General features: G+C 40.8%; 1 protein-coding gene across 3 annotated transcripts in view; it reads right to left on the reverse strand.

Annotated features, from left to right (window-relative positions):
- The window catches only part of CNTNAP5 (contactin associated protein family member 5), a 317,753-nt gene that overhangs the window by 115,217 nt on the left and 185,371 nt on the right, over positions 1-17,165 (reverse strand). For all 3 annotated transcript variants that reach the window (XR_014522322.1, XM_083488630.1, XM_083488631.1), the window contains one exon: positions 5,859-5,978. Coding sequence is in view for 2 of the 3 variants with exons in the window: in XM_083488630.1 (XP_083344756.1) it covers positions 5,859-5,978 (120 nt within the window). In the remaining variant the exon portion in view is untranslated. The remainder of the gene's footprint in view (positions 1-5,858; positions 5,979-17,165) is intronic.

Raw genomic sequence — 17,165 nt, forward strand, 5'->3', positions numbered from 1 at the left:
CCAAGACTGCAGAGAGACACAATCGGGGAGCAAATAATAAATACTATCAAGCTGCCAGTACCAGGGTGTCGCCTAAAAACAAGCAAAAGTTTCCAGAAAACTCAGAGAGGTCTAAGAATCCGGCCTGGATTCTTGAATCTGTATTTAGTTCTGTGAGCAGAAGGTGTTTCTTCAAGCATAAAGCAGGTTAAAAAAAGATAGTCTGAACAGTTTTATTTAGATGGCAAGATATAGCAATAACAACAACAAAAACACACCAAAAAATATTCTTTCTCATGAGCTTAAGACACTGATTATCGCCAAATTGATCTTGGTGAGTAGCTTGCAAAGATTCAGCTAGACTGGTAAAGAAAAAGTGATTTACATAGATGTGATACAACATTGTGCCACCAGACGGCGATGGCGAGTCCTGTTTTTCTCTACCTGTTTTTCCTGTTTAAATTTACAACGCTTTGAACTGAAATGCCCAAGTTTCTACTGGTCTTGGGTTCAGGACAATCTCAAAGATTAGAGATGACATAGGTTGCATAGTTCCAAAATTAAGCCTGCAAATAATCTACATAAGGGATGGGGAACCTATAGACTTCCTGATCAATGGCTATGCTGGCTGGGACTGATGAGAGCTGTAGTTGGTGCTGCATTGTGTGGGTCACATAATTCCCATCCCCTACAATGCTTTCCAAAACTTCTACCGGAATCAACCTTACCAGGGGCTAGAAGAAATTGTGAATGCCTTACAAAACTGCTCCTGCCAGGGGCGAAACTAGGCTTTATTTCACCCAGGTCAAAGACCCAGTTTGGCACCCCTGCCCCCCACATTTGTGTACACACATACACACACAGGGTGCAAACCTCAATGGCACCCCTCTGGAGGCTTCACCCAGGCCAAAAAATCTGTAGCTCCGACTCTGACTGTTGGGCACAATAGCTGTGGAGCCTCTTTGCACAGGGCCAGTGTTTCCTGGCCTGCCGGAACAAGGATGATGGGGCAAATTCCTGAATTGCAGGGGATTGGACTAGTCAACCCTTGGGGTTAGTTCTGACTCTGAAATTCTATGATAAATTAGATTATATAAGAAACTCAAGGCTGACTAGAGAATGAATGTCCCACCTCTTAGAATATAATCACTTTGAAAGTGTAAGTCAAAGTAATTTATCTCTGGGCAGCCAAGTGATTGCTTCTTTTACATGTGACAATATTTCTAGAACATAGACTCTAAAATGTAGGGCAGGCCCCCATTTGGGTGGCATGAAAAAGCTGAAAGGGAGGGGCACATCTCATGGAAGAACAGCCCAGGCAAGATACATGGGCGCATTTAATACCCTCAAGAAAAGGATTATAATTTATTCCCACTGGATTTGTGGAAGTGACTGCTCTCTCATTTTCCCCCATCTTTGGGATGAACTGCTACTTGGTTCTATTATGTTTTCCATGTGTGTTAGTTCAGGATGTCTTGTTCTATTCTAATTTCCCATGCCCAAGTTAAATGAATACTCCAGTTTACAGAATTTTTCAGAGAGCTGTAGGTTGCATACACATGGCTGTATTCAATACTTTTTGCACACATTGCAGACTGGACCCAGTGGCTGGGGGTGCTAGAAGGAAGATTGAGTCTAGAAGGGTGAAAAAGCTCAAATGCTACGCTGACAAAATTGGTAAAGCAGGGAATCCACTTTGCTCTTGGCAGGACAATCTATGCCCAGAAAAACCAAATTCATGAGGATATAACCTCCCAAAACTGTAGGTATGAGAGGAGGAAAAAGAAATAGAAGAACACACCAAATAATATCTATATATATGAATGCTTACATATTCTCTAAAACAGGAAGATACCTTAAATCTTTCCACGGTTCCATGATGTTCTGAATAGCCTGCATTGACTCTGACAGCATATAAATTAAACCAGGCAAAAAATAAGAGAATTTTGTCCCACCCAACCGCAGAAGTTCCCATCTAGTTCTCATTTTTTATTTGTCTAGTTTGAAATATCCCTATGGAGAATGATTTGCTCCTGGAAACAAAATCATTTTCCTGTGATTTAGGATGTTTGTCACTGAACAAGATTATTCAGACTGATTAAATTGCAAACAAGCCAAACATATGGTAAGTACTACAGGAGCAAGAGGAAAAAGTACTCTGTGAGCTGATGCAGCGCATTTGTTCCATGCTGCCTAGCAATGCTGCCCAGGTCTTCTCCTTAAAGAGGTTTGTGACTGGGGATACAGCAAACACTCTGATGTGATAATGAGCTGCCAGCCACAAAATCAAGGTACGGTGGAGAAAGTATGGGAGTGCAGAGAGATGGGGGGAAAGACCAGAATCTCATCATGTCAGCTTCAGTTTTCTGAAATTACTCACTTTCCCCGTGTAGCTTAGGGGTGGTTACGTAAGACAGATGTTATACTAGAAGCAGGAAAACCTGGGTTCAAATCCTCATTCAGTCCTGTAGCTCACTGGGCAACCTTGGTCTACTCATTGTCTCTCAGCATGACTTCTTATCTCACAAGTTTGTTGAGAACTATGTATGCCATTGTTGCAAGCCTTTTCCCACCTGGTCTAGGAGGACGGAGATCTGACTGACTCCAGCTACAAAAGCTGGAACAGACTCTTGGGCTGGGGGTGTATTATTGGGAAAGGTGTTGTTGCTGCCATTGTTTTTGTATATTTATTTTAGATTTTGTTATGATTTATGCGGAAATTGTTCAGTTTGTTTGCATATTTTTATTTATTGTTTATTTGTGCATATGCATTGATATATATATATATATCCATGTTGTGAGCCTCCCTTAGTATGGTTTGAACTGTGGATAGGCAGCATTCAAATATGCATGGCCAATGGCCAATGATGTTCAAGTCTAGCAACCTATTACTACTCCTGATGTGAATGTCTCTGGAGGAAGGGTAATAAAAAATAGTCATTTCTATAATATATTTCTCCCAAACCGTAGTGGGCAGTGCCACTCACATGACCTCTAGTTGGTTGTATCACTGCTGCCTTCTGGGAGGTACAGGGACAGGGGTGATGAGCAAGCGAGGTCAGCATGATGGAAACCAGTGCTTCTGCCAGTGTATTATATCAGCCTCCACACTCCTTCCATCCCTGCATCACTCAGTAAACAGCAGCAGTGAGGCAAGGGTCAGGTGAGCACAGTGCCCCTCCATGCTGTCCACTATGTCTCTCAAACCAGTACCTCAAGTAGGAAACTCTCCAGATAGAGAGTTACATTCTGTTGGTTCGTTTATTTCCAGCACACGGCCTACATGTTCCATTGGTCAGTAAGAACATGAAAGGATGTACTGTCTTATATACAGAGGCTGGCAGAGGAGGATTCCTTAATGCACTGAACTTCTGTACCAGGATCGGGAGCTTTTGAGGGTTGGTGTTGGAGAGAGTGTTTCCACACCCCTATTTGGTCCCAAAACACTGTGGTGCAAAATTGCCCAAATACGTCTACTATTCATTATGTGCTGATGTTAACTTCTTTTGCTGAATAAGTCTGCTGCTCAAATTGCCAGGTAGGACAAAGAAATGTCATAGAAAGAACAAGCTGAATGACAACAGAGTCCCTATTATTTGCCAGAATCCACTCCTTGATGAAACATATTGCTGACTCACATTGCATCTTTCTCAACAGCAGCCAAGTACTGCGTAAACTAAGATCGCATCTCAGCCTCTTCCTTTCGCCCTTTTCGTTCACTGGTGTTCATTCCACTTCATTCATTCTCCTTTAAACAGATAGCCCCTTAAAATGGGCCACTTGGGTAAATGAAATCCAAGTAAATTCTGGGATATGTGGTTTATATAAAAAAAGGTCTGGAGACCTCCCCCTTTGTCTATCAGCCTTCACCAATAGAGTGCCCTCCAGCTGTTTAGGATGGCAAATTCCATCAGCTCCAGATGGCACAGCTGTGACGGCCGAGGCCAATGGGAATTATCACCCAAGACTTCTGAAAGGCAACAGAAGGGTGAAGGCTGCTGGAGATGGAATATGTGCTCTTCTTGTGTCCCTAAATGGTAAATTTAGCCTTACCAGATACAGTAATCTTTACTGGATTCATACCCAGTGGGAATTTAAGCACTGCTCTGATCACACATGATTCCACCTGGGACACACCTGTGTACAGCATTCACAAGGCCCATTCATTTTATAGACCAGCTTTGATGTTTCACACACAACTATTTTATGTGGATTATTTCTGCCTTCCTTGGAAAATAAGGAAAAGAGGACCACCATTGGCACTACAGTCCACTAAATAGAAAGCTCACACCAAGCTGTGAAAGTAAGAGACCTCATAAGTCAGTTCTTATTCTCTTTATGGTGGTACTCTCCAAACAGATTTTTTGATCACTGGCAGTCGCAAAAGAAAAAAGGATCCGCATTGCTCCCGCTCTCAACTTTCTCAAAGACAACAACAACAACAAGGCTTTCAATAATGGATAAATACCTGGCCAAGTTAAAATTAAGCATTGATCTTGTCATACCAACTTCTAAGTGCTATTGATTTTTTGGCCTGGGGTCTGCGAGTATGACAAAACTGCAACACTGGGAGAAACATAGCAGCAGAATGACTTTGGGTATTGTAACCAAATAGTTCAGACACTGAGGTTAAAACATAGTCCCCTTGGGGTGCGTGGAAGGTTCATTTTAAACATTCTTCAGTATATAGTAGCAGTTAACAAGCTAGTGCAAGACATGGAGTGAAGGGCTATAGATATAGTACTAAGCCAAAAATCAGTAGCATCCCTGAAGTTCTAAACAAAGAGGGAACAATCCATATCATATTAGGCTGACCCAAGGGTCGCTTCATGTATTAATGCTTACCAACATTATTGTTTGCCTTGCTGCAACTGGATGTGTTTGCTGTCTATTCAATTGTCTATTACACATTTTTGGGATACAAGTGAATGGCTCATTCCAGCCCACTCCATCTGTGAAGGGGCCTTCAGAGAAGATAACAGAGATCTGTATTCTCCACCTCACCGCAATCCCTTGGTCCTCAAGCACCAGGCCATTACAAGATATGAATGGTCATGTGTGCTTCCCATATCCTGTCCTGCCCTTTCCCTCTGCTCCATCAAGAATGCAGGCTTGCATTCTTTGACTGAGCACAGGGAAGAATGGACAGCAATATGAGATGTGAGCACTCTGCACCTCCACATAATGGGCTGAAATGCACCATGTGCACAATTTGCTGGGAAAGGGAGGGAGAACAGGGCTCTACTTTACCCTAGGAGAATCCCTTCCAGCTGTTGTGCATGTATGCATGGGTTAAGAAATAAGTCTAGTGACCCTAACCTCTGCTTAAAAAAATTGGGTTAAAGTTTTTATTGTGTGTCTCAATTTTCTCTCTCCCTAAACTGCACCTTGAATCTAGGGGTAAAGAAAAAGAAACATAGGAAGCAGGGAGGGGGAAAAAGAGACTAGAAAGAAAACAAGGGAAAGAAGGTATGATAATCTCTTACCACATATTTTCCTTACAAGTGAAACTATAAACAAAGCTTTTACCACACCTTTAAGACAAGTAAGACTGAGTAAGTTGTGCTCACAATTCTGTGTGCAAAGTTTGGCGCAACAAATCCAGACAACATCTGAAGCTCGTTTCAGAAGAGAAAAGACCTAAAACTGCACTTTGCTTATGACAACTCTTACACACACACACACACACACACACACACACACACACACACTTGAAGCTCCTTCAGACTCTGTTGATTCAAAGATTTCCCTCTGTTTCCCTCTTCCAGCTCATTTACACCAACAACAATCAAATATGCAAGAAATTTTAGGCCACATATTTTATAACGAAAAGATTATGACCAGTGCTAAATGCAGATGAGATGATGTGATGTTCTTACCAGTTATATTGCAGTAGACTAAAAGTGGTGGAAGTGGACCACTTGCATCAGAATCGATGTGGAAGAAACCAGATGTTTTCCCTTGCTGCCGATAGGCTTCACATGACTTCTCATAAATAGCTGAAAGGAAGAGAAATAGATATTTGCAGTATACACATCAAAATAATAGCTCAGGTAGTTTGGGACAATTTAGTGCTGTGCAGCAACTGCCTATCTCACTGCATGGCGGCTGCAACTATGCAGGGAGCTGGTTATCTGTAGTGGAAGCCTAAGGAGTAAAGCTGACCTGACGGTACTCAGATTCACTGTGAATTAGCTAGCAAGGGTATGGCAGCTACATGCCCATTCAGTATACAAATCTGTCTTCATACACAGAAGTGGCTGTCGCACAGTGAGATTATAAGCAACCACCAAGCATTTCTGTGCCATTTTAAACTACCCACAGATTGTCCTGTTTAAGTGGAAGCAAACTCAACAGTCTTTAATTGGGCTCTGTTTGCTGGAGATCTTCAGTAGGAATGCAGCCCTCACAGAGAAACTGGCTGTGTTGTTTTCTTTCATTAAGCAAGATGCTATCATTCAAGAGCAGTCAATTTTTCTCACATATAATAATCCTGAAGATGGTGCTAGAATTTGAAAAGGGAGAGGGATGAGGAGAAACTGTTAGGAAACAAGTAGGAGTCAACTAAGGCTTCAATCCTATACCAATTTAATTCAATTTGGGTTGCCATATTTCAAAATGTGAAGTCGTTGAGCTTTTTTTGCAAGATCTCTCTCCAAAATTAAATCACCAAAAACTCAACACTTCCAGGAATTTTCCCCTCAAACATTTTTGCCAATCTTCAGAAATTCCACCCGGACGCTATTTCTGATGAGCAAATCCCAGATATGTCTGGGAAATTCTGGACTTACTCCTGAGTAGACATTAATTAGATTACATTGTAAATAATGGTTTAAGGGATAAAGTCCTTGAGTAAAAGCTAAAAGTGATGGACTGTAAACTGCTATATACTGGAATATTGATGTATTTCCTTTTTCTGATCCATGGATTCTGTGCATTGTCTCCTTTCACCAATCCAAAATTCCAACTCTGCCTACATATATTATATACATATGTCCCTTGATTCCACATAACTAAGATGAAATCAGTTGTTACCATACTATATTAATTTGAGTTCATTAGCCATAATAGCATGCTTACTATATTTCCCCCTAGCTAAGTGCTAAAATGCACACACTGCCACACATAGCGAATTGATCAAGATGTTTTCCTTCCATAGGAGATGAAAATATTTTGGAAACATCTTGTAAGAATGAAAGCAAACACAGATGCTTGCCCTTTTGTAATAAAAAGAATAAAAGCTTATTGGTGCTAATTACAACATATAACATTTGCACTGGGGGTCATTATTGGATGTTTCAATGTCAAATTTCTTCTCTGCAATTTTCCACATTTCACATCCAACAGTCATACTAGAACTTTGTGTAGAAGTTGCATGCTAGCACAGATTATGAGAGGCTAGGGGGACCTCGTAAGATTCCCATTTATTTTGCTCCTGGCTCCAAAAATGCAGTGATTCCCCTAGCTATCAAAATCATGCAGTTAATAGATTAGCTGCTTCATAATATTGTGGTGGCAGCGGCTTTCATTTGTGTAGTAATTTTGACTGGGAAAAAATGATAAGATATGTTTACACACTAATCCCCAGGATTTTACTGGGGTAGCATGTCTGGCGAAACATAAACCCCTTGAGGTATACTATGCAACTTTCCCTAGCAGCTTTCTTTCTGTGTAACTGAAGTAAACAGGTCTTTTCAAATAGATTATCAAATCTAAATAACACTGCTAAATGGTTAAAGAATGTTACCTGATCTTATGGAACTGGTTCAGCAAAGAGAACAATTTTGCTTGACACAGTAGTTGGGACAAAATCATTTACAGTCAGCATATTAACTGTAAGCATCAGGGTTCGATTTTCTTCATGTATGTTTTTGAATCAAAGGATGACCTTTAGTTAGGGTCATCCTGCTGTGTCCCAAGTCAGTTTTTTTCCTGTGGCTACCACTGATTTCTTCAGAATTAAGCATCACTGACTTTAAGGTATGAGCCTGCTTATCTAGGGAGTCCCTCCTAGATGTCCCAAATTCCCCAGAAAAGTGCATATTTGGCAACATGGAGCAGACCTTCCTTGTGGTTTGTGCCTATGTTTTGGACCTCCCTTTGAAGGAAAGACCAGCTTACTGCTTCATTCATGTCCTTTCAGAAGTTGGTTCGAGACTACGTCTTTAGGAAACCATTTTCATTTGTAATTCTGGGTTTTAACATCTTTTTTTTGCAGTCGTATTTTTATTTCCTTCTGCATTGGTGCTACATTTTAAATAATGTGTTTAATTGTTAATACATGGCTTTATTGTTGTGGTTAGCAGCCTTGAGTTCTCAAGAGGAAAGGCAAGAAATGCTAAAAACAAATTTGGAAATTAGCACACAGTGGAGAATTGTTTACACTGCTAGATGTGGCGGTTTGGGGATTGGAGGGAGACATAAAACGAGTCATCAATGAGATAGGAAGAGTTGTATGTTCGGAGGAACTTGAGGCTCAAGGAAAATAGCAACATTTAGTTCTGTCTCACCACTTGCTCTAATGAAGCTTCACATGGCAAAAGAAAGAACTAATCTGGTAGTAGCATTTTCATACCTTCCAACATTTCTCTGATGGAAATTATCAACAACAGCAACAACAACAATTTTTTAATTTATACCCCACCTATCTGTCTGGTTTGCCACAGTCAGTCTAGATGGCTTCCAACATATATAAAAATGTAATAAAACTATACAGGGCTGCCTTCAGATGTCTTCCAAAGCTAGTATAGTTACTTATCTCATTGGCTTGGGGGTTGCATAACTCCATACCCTACAAAATTTCTCGGAGGAAAACAAGGACATCCTAAGGAAATGTGGGACATTCTGGGATTAAATCAGAAACCTGGAAGGCTTCTGTAAATCTGGGACTGTCCCTGGAAAATAGGGACACTTGGAAGGTCTGCATTTTGCATGCATGAATGCTCCTTCCTTCTATTTAAGAATAGCAGAGATGGGGGAGATTCACATTTCATGGCACTTGTGGTTAGGACATATGAAGCTGCCAGATCAATTAGTCCTTCTGTCTTGGTGTAGCAAGTTTAATACCAACTGGCTGCAGCACTCCAGGTCTTTAGACATGTCTCTTTCCTACCTCTACTGAGAGATGCTGAAGATTCATCATAGGACCTTTTCCATGCACAGCATGTACTCTGGCAATGATCTATGGCTCTTTCCCACACACAGAGGGGATGTACATCAGAGAGAGAGTGGTGGGAAGTGTGTAAAATTGGCAATTCTCATACAGTTCACTTATTGAATCTGTGAATGTTTTCACTAAAGGGCACCTTATGTTGCCACTTAGGGGCCTTGCTAAATATACCTCTTGTATCATGCATTGACAGATACAAGGCAGAAAAAAATAATTAAACAGAAATGTATATACTGAGTTGGCTGTGGGTTATGGATGTTTCTAGAACCTGCTCTACATCACTGGCCTATTAATAATTTTTTCTTGCTGGAGCAAAATCATATGATTTCTTTGAAATATGAATGAAAGATGTGAAGTCACTCATTAGGAATGCAGGCAGATGGTATAATGAAGCATTATTGCCAACAGAAGAGTCCTTTGGAGGTTATCACACAAACCAACGGCGGGGAAATCCACATCCTGAAAACCAAAGCAGAGTGTAACGTACACACTGGGCTTAAAATGGCATAACACTCTCACAGAGAAACATAATTGTTTTCAAAGAGATAAAAACAGAGATGAAATGAAGGAACTGATTCCCTTTTCATGTTGGTGTTTTTTTTTAATATTCACACTCTCAAAATATAATATTGTGGGCCCATATTTCACTTCCTTCTCTTTGATTTCTTTGATTAGTTTTCTGGCACCAGAAATACAGTATCATGAAGCTATGATAGCCAGAGGCAATGAGAATGTGTGGTTTAGGATGTTTTTTCAGAGCCATTCAGGAATAACATGTGGTCCCTCCCACACATCAGTATGTGGGTGGCTGCCATGCTAAAAGCAACACCCAATCAAAGCCTGTTATACAAAACAAGAGATTCAGGACTTTACCCCTGCGGTAGTAACACAATGTGTGAACAGTACCCAGTTTTCTTTGTGAATGTCTAAACTTCCTCTTAATCTTCTTCTCTCTCTTTTTTCTTCTTTTTTCTTTTTTTGTCTGAGCTACAACTTATTTTTTCCAGTGGTGTAGATAGCATCTGGTTGTTAAAATTTGAAATTTGGCTCTTCTTCACTATATTGATTATGATTATTGATCTATTAATCACCTTCTAAACCACCATTTTGTGCTGATTTGCACATATTTATTTTTTTAAGCACACACAAAAAATGCATTGAAAACAAAACTCAAACGCTAACAACAGAATCTTGTGGCAAAGACCCCTTTATCCAGCTGGGAAAGCCTGATTGAAGAAAAATGTCTTCAATTGTTTCTGGAAAGTGAAGATAGTGGGCACCTTCATATCTCAATAGAAACACTATTCCACAGAACAGGGGCTTCTGATCTTTTTCAATCTTGCAGGAGAAACCCTTCCACAAAACACAGTGATCTATTGGGTGTTTAAGGGATAAGGCTTAAGTAACTTGGTCCAAAGTTGTATGGGGACATATAAGTTAGTACCAATACCTTGGACTTGGAGTCCAGGAGCAGAATGACAGCCAGTGCAAATACTGGAATCAGGATATTATATGCTGGGAGTAATTCTGCCTCCACAAACAGGCTAGTCACTGAATTTTGCCCCAGATGCGGCCTCCAGAACTAACCTCCATTCCATCACTGATGGTTAAGCAATGCAACAGGGTATATCCAACTATGTCATATTCAGAGTAAATGCAGTGAAAATAATAAACATGAGTAATATAAAGCTATTTATTTAAACTGATATATTCTATTGGGCATAACCCATTAATAAGATACTGGGTTGCAATCATGTAAGCCAATCAGTGCTAGGGAAGGGATGAAGGAAAAAAAATAAGACAGACATCTGTGACAGCATTGCAATAAGGTGTGGAAAAAGAAAGAAATACTCAGCAGAGGTTGACAATTTGTCAACACCATTAGCTCGGTAGTGATGCCTACCCAACAGCGATAGCTCATTTCAAATGTCATTTTCACCATAAACCAGTGACAGTATTCTGAGGGCTGAATGGGACTGGCAAACTCACAGTTTGTGACATTTTCACATTTCCCCCCTGAGCACGCCTCTCCTCATATGCTCTCAATTTCCCTGAATGACATCGTGACCCACCTTCTAGGTTAGGCTCAAAGCACTGGCCAGGTGTTTGGCTCGTCCCTCTCAGCTTCTCCTTATATTTGGTCCCACATGCTACTTCTTCCTACACAACAAGATTACAAAGCTAGAAATCTTCATCTGCACCTTGCTGCTGCTGTTGCTGAGAAAACTCTAACACTTTGGTCATCTCCTGCTTGACTACTGCAACTGTCTCCTCTATGGCCTTCCACTGACAAACATGCCCAGCCTTCTCACTTCCATCATTTACTTCACTCTTCAGCTTATGTAATACCTTTCATTAAGCCCTTACATGACATTCATGCTAGCTTGTGAATCCAGTGCAGAAATTCCCCATTATTTCAAAGCCCTTCATGCCCATGTCCCCTTATTTCTCTGCCCGGGGTTCCTTACATCCAGATAGATTCCTTCCCCTGTGGCTGAATGTCACTGACAATGTTTATCTGCCTACTCTGACAGGCATAATCAGGCATCTTTGTAATAATGGGTGCTGGATGAAATGCCATTTTCAGTAACAACAAATAAAGGAATAAGGAGTGGAAGGAAGGTTTCTCCCTCCCTTCTTGTTGCTCTCATAGCAGAACTGTTAAGAGACAGGCGGTGAACTTAACAGAAGTGACTGTCATGCTCACCCTCCTAATACAATTGTCATGTTAAATGCCAAAAAGAAATGAAATCTGTGCTATTGAAGAACTGAATTTGACAGGCCCCACTGTTGACAGACTAATAAAGTCCCTGCTGTGGTGTTCTGGGATGACAGATGGCTCATTTTCCTCTTGTTAAAAATACATATTTACTGATATGGTACCAAAAGAAAAGAATACTACAGTTTTTCTTGTGTGCAAATATAGCTTTTTAAAAAAATAATAATCCAGAAATTTAGAGCCTAAAGTTGACTGTACATGAAGGGTTGTTTTGATTACATTATTATCTTTCCAGAAGGCCAGTTCTTTTAGTGTGATGAAGAAAACACAGGGAAGAGTCTTATGGCACCTAAAAACATTATTGGTGCAAAAGCTTTAATGGGTGTTTAGAATGCCATCTTGGGCCCTGGTGGATAAGGGAAGGGGATCATATCCTAGAGTTCCATTTCCATTTTTTGTCTCTTCCTTATCACAAGAAAGCTGCAGAGAAAGTCAAGTTTGGGGCAAAGAGTTGAATCCCCTTCCCTCTGGTGTAATAAAACCTAATAAAGAAGGAACAATAAGCACTGAAAGAGAAAGAGCTCATATACAAATCTTATTTTTAGGGGACGCTTTTGTGATTGGTGTGTGTGTGTGTGATGATTTTTTGACATTTGAAAAACAAATCCACAAATTCAAAACCTGAATTTCAGATTTCAGACTTTGATACAACTTCTGGCCCCTTTTTGCAACCATTTTTTTTCTAGTCCAATCAAATTTTGTGATAAAAGTTTTCAGTATCGATGTCATAGTCATTTCAGCTTTTAACAGTGCACAGATCCTGCTAGCACATGGCACATATTTGAAACACCCAGCAGCGGCATAGCTAGCCGCTTGGGTGCCTGGGTGGAGTGTACGTGCCATGTACAGGGGGTGGGGCAAGGGGCTTGTGGAGCGGGATAGGTCAGGGTGTGCCAGAATCCCAGTGCCTGAGCCCCATTCCACTCTGGGGCTCTGCAGGCCTGTGTTGCTTTTTTGAGCAGTGCAGAGCCTGCAAGGAGTCCACACGCTGCCTCCCCCATAGCTGTTGAGCTGTTCAGGGGGAGGTGGCTGGCAGACGCAAGCCCCACGCTGCTCAGTGCCCCCCACCCACACCCAAAGCTAAGGCGCTGACACCCAGGATATGTTTTAATAATTACCTAGGGTGTCATTGAACAGATTCAGATGAGTTAATGGCTGTGCATATGTGTGTGTGCCCACATGAGTGTGTGCACACACACACATACATATGAGAGAAAAGGGGAGAGGGAGAGAGAAGGGAAACCCAGGTAATTCATTTTTCTTGTCTTCTTTTCAAGGCATCGAATGTGTTTACTTCATTTTGACATTTCCCCTTCCAGTGAGATGGCAGCCATTTGGAGTATTATTCACACAGGTAGAAGCAAGGCTTCATGTTTCAAGCTGGGTTTCAAAAAATCCACATATGCTTTATTGATTGGGAATAAAGGGTGATGGGAAACAAAACTAGCCAAGCACAGCTGGCTCAGCAGCACTTGTCAGTGTGAGAAATTCAAAAATTATTCAAGAGCAAAAGTAATAGAACAATACAAAAAGAAGAATCAGGAAAAGAGGGGGAAAGCTTACTTTGGGTGAGGGGGTTCTTAAAGGCTGAAATCCTATACATATGTTCAATGGGATATACTGAATAGAAATGAATAGGGTTACACAGCATATATCATGTGGCCCCTTGCAGAGCCAAAAGTACATCTCTAGTGTATCCCTTGTTTGAAACATGAGAAGCAAAAACACAGAGAAATGCACAGTCACAGTGAGAAACTTGGCAAGTAATTAGTAGTAGTGATAAACATATTGGATTTAGATGGCATCAAAATTACTTAATGGTCAAGTGTCTCAAATGGGAATTATTTCAAAATCCATTATGGAATTAAGAGTCCTAATTTGTTCTGTTCCAAATGATGGTCGCACAGAAATCTTGAGTGGTAGCAAGAGTCCAGATCTAGGATAGCTCCAACTGGAGCTCAGGTTGGAGAGTCACATACAAGCACAGCAGACTCAAATGTTGCTTCAGCCACAGATAACTTACTGAAGCATAAATAAAGCAGCAGCTGAGTATGGGTGGCTAGATCCAATGCCACAGAAGGAAGATCTATTAACTATTGCCTCCAATGACACCAGGGGAACTGTGGCTCTGTTATGACTTCCAGGCTGGAGTCCTTGGTCTCTGAAGATTATGCTAACAGAACACAAACTTATCATGTTGTGGAGATGTTTGGAAGATGGCCTCCCTGTACATTTGGCCATCTGTGGGAGTGAAGTCACCTAGAGTTGATGTTGAGGCTAAAACCCTTCCCTACTCCATCTCCTCAGAGTTGATATTTTCACCCCTCAAATATTGCACAAACGAGAGTTGCCAAGGTTACAGTGGGCCATGATGTGGGCTGCGGGGGGAAATGTGGGTGCTTTGCAATAGGCTTGGAAAACAAAGGTCACCTGGGTGACAGTGGCCAATGCAGAAAGTGAAAGGGGAGGGTTGTTTCTGCAAGTGGTGCTGGGAAGAAGGAGGAAGTGGGCAGAATGCCATGCGGCACTGAAAAAGAAGACACCTTCACCACGAGGCAGAGGCAGCATGGCTGATTCATCTGCTTGTGGGTCTGAGCTGGTTGCTCTTTGGAGGACAGCAAATGACTCTCCTGTATGAATTCCCTGAACCCTCTCCATCTAGATGCAGGTTTAAATATGTGTAAATAATCTATATTTCATAAAGACAATGCGGTCTCTGCTGTGCCTAATTTCTGACAAACCCTACGTGAGTGCCTGGAACCCCCTGGAATCTTTCTACCACTGTGGCGGTGATTGGGTGTGGCATGTAACCATACCATCCCTTCTTAACTTGGTACTTCACAAGTGACTAAAAGGCATATCTAATAGTCTATACATGGCAGCCACTAAAACTGTTTGTTCCATTAGGGAATTATGGTCTGCCTACTGTTGGATGTATCTTCTCACAGCAGTCACATACCCCATTAAGATGAGACATTATCAAGACATGATAGCAAGAGAGGCACTTGCTGACACTATGTCGCTAAACAATGTAATGGCTACTTAGTAAGCACACATTGTTCTTAAATAAAATAGGTATTGGCTACTCCTTGAGAAATGCTTTAATTTTAACCATCAGGACATTAAAAATATAAGGAATGTAAATTATAGCATGTAGTTAACACACATACACCTTTCTTTGGGTCAATGTGGTTCCTGTTTCATGGAAACAATCAAGATATCCCAATCAAATTTATTCCAGTTAGAAATGTCATTTTAGTGAGAGAAAATAAGCCAGGTTTTCATGGTGGCTGGGTGGGGGAAAGTATTCATCTATCAAATGACACTTACCAAAGCAGAACGTTCAGTCTACCTGAATATTGGTACATCTGAGTATTTCATTTCAACGTAGAGCCAAAATGAATGTTGAAATGTTGGCATTTCCTGTGGGATGAAATTTCCATTTATGGAGCTGTGTTAATATTCTGCATATGTTATATTGGAAATTGTCTGACATTTCCTTTTCTTTTTCTTTTGGTAGGGAACATCCCTCTGGCAGCAAAGGAAACTTGTTAAGAGACCTTTTTTGTATGTATAAGATTAGCATGTACTGATTCAAATATCAGGGACTGTAATAATTTTTGTTAAATATCTCATAGCATGATGTTTGGACATGCTGACATCTTTCAGAACATAAGGGAGAAGTTATTTCTGTTACATCACCAAGGGAATATATAATCTATGGATGGCAGGATGAACTCCAGAGTGGAGAGATGAATGTCAGTAGTGACAGTGGAAGAAAGGAAAAACAAGAATTTGTGTTTCAGGAAGCAAGATGGAGATAGGATGGAGAAGGAAAAGCCTAAAAAGAAAAGGGCAAAAAGCTAGGCTATAGACAAGACTTGCCACTCTGACTTAGGACATGCCATGGGAGGAAGGAAAAGGTGATTCCAGAGCTAGCCAACCCAGTGACAAATCATGGAGGGGAAGGGATAATTGAAGATCTGTTCAACAGTAGAATGGACTCTCTCGGGTTGTTGTGGGCTCTCCTTCTTTGGAGATTTTAAAGCAGAGTTTGGATGGTCCTCTGTCATTGATGTTTTTAGCTGAGTTTCCTGCATTGCAGGGGGTTATGCTAGATTACCCTCAGGGTCCCTTCCAACTCTACGATTCTATGATTCTATGAAGGAATAGAGGATTAATGGGGAAGCAAGACTGTTTAAATAAACAGATCTCAGGAGGGCTCTGAGAATAAGAAAAGCTCCGAATTCATCCAAGTGGAGAGCTTACAAGGTGGTTTCTAATAGCAAGAGAACCCTGAGGCTCTGAAGACTCCTGTGATCTATGGGGGGAAAGTGGAAGATTTCACAATGTTGAATATAATGCAGAAGAAAACATTTCTATAATCAGCCAGTGTTAGGGATTGAATTTTCTGAAAATCATAATGTCAGACTTATCTGCACAGTATCCCCCCTCCCTTCTAAATCTCATTTCACTCCTTGATCTTGATGAGACTTGAGCTATTGGCTTTATTGGTTCCATTACAAATAACAACATTTATTGCATATTATATGCATTATTATGCAGTTAATAATGGTGAGGATTCCAGTTTGGTCCACGTTTTGGAGAGCACATATTCATTTCACCAGTCTTGGATCAGTGTACAGATCAGGATGTTGAACTGTAGATCAAGCTGCACACTTGACAAACAGATCTTGAAAAAAACAAATGGCAAGGAAAAAATGCAGAAAAATAGACTTGACGTTAAATTAGGCCATTCCGCATGTGCATTTTACTTTGTCCCTCTCCAGGTGCTTCACCAAACTTTAGCTCCTGAGAAAATGGAACTAGCAACCATTAACAAAATAGAAAAAAAAACCAAAAATGCTTCAGACTCCATGAGGACAATAAGAGCCAACGCGGCAGTTTAGGCTTCTGAGAGACTATTCAGAGCATCAGTTACCATATGTCTTTGTAGTGCTACTGATTCTCCAGTTTCATAAAATGAAAGCATATTTTGGAGTTGGCGAAAATTGAATTGCCGTGATCTTCATTTCAAAAGTGCTACTCTGAAACATGCCTCTGTTTCTAATAAAACAAAATTGCATTGCTATGTGAAAGTTCAAGTCTGAAACACTGCAACCCAGGTCTCGTTCAAGCGCAGCTCACCACAGATTGCTTTCAAAACCCAGAACAAAAATACTTTTCAGAATCATTACATGGTTCATGCAGCATGTAAAGTGGGAAATGAGTATTTTT

Source organism: Podarcis liolepis (genome assembly GCF_965112155.1).
Source record: "Podarcis liolepis genome assembly, chromosome: 1".
NCBI lineage: Eukaryota > Metazoa > Chordata > Lepidosauria > Squamata > Lacertidae > Podarcis > Podarcis liolepis.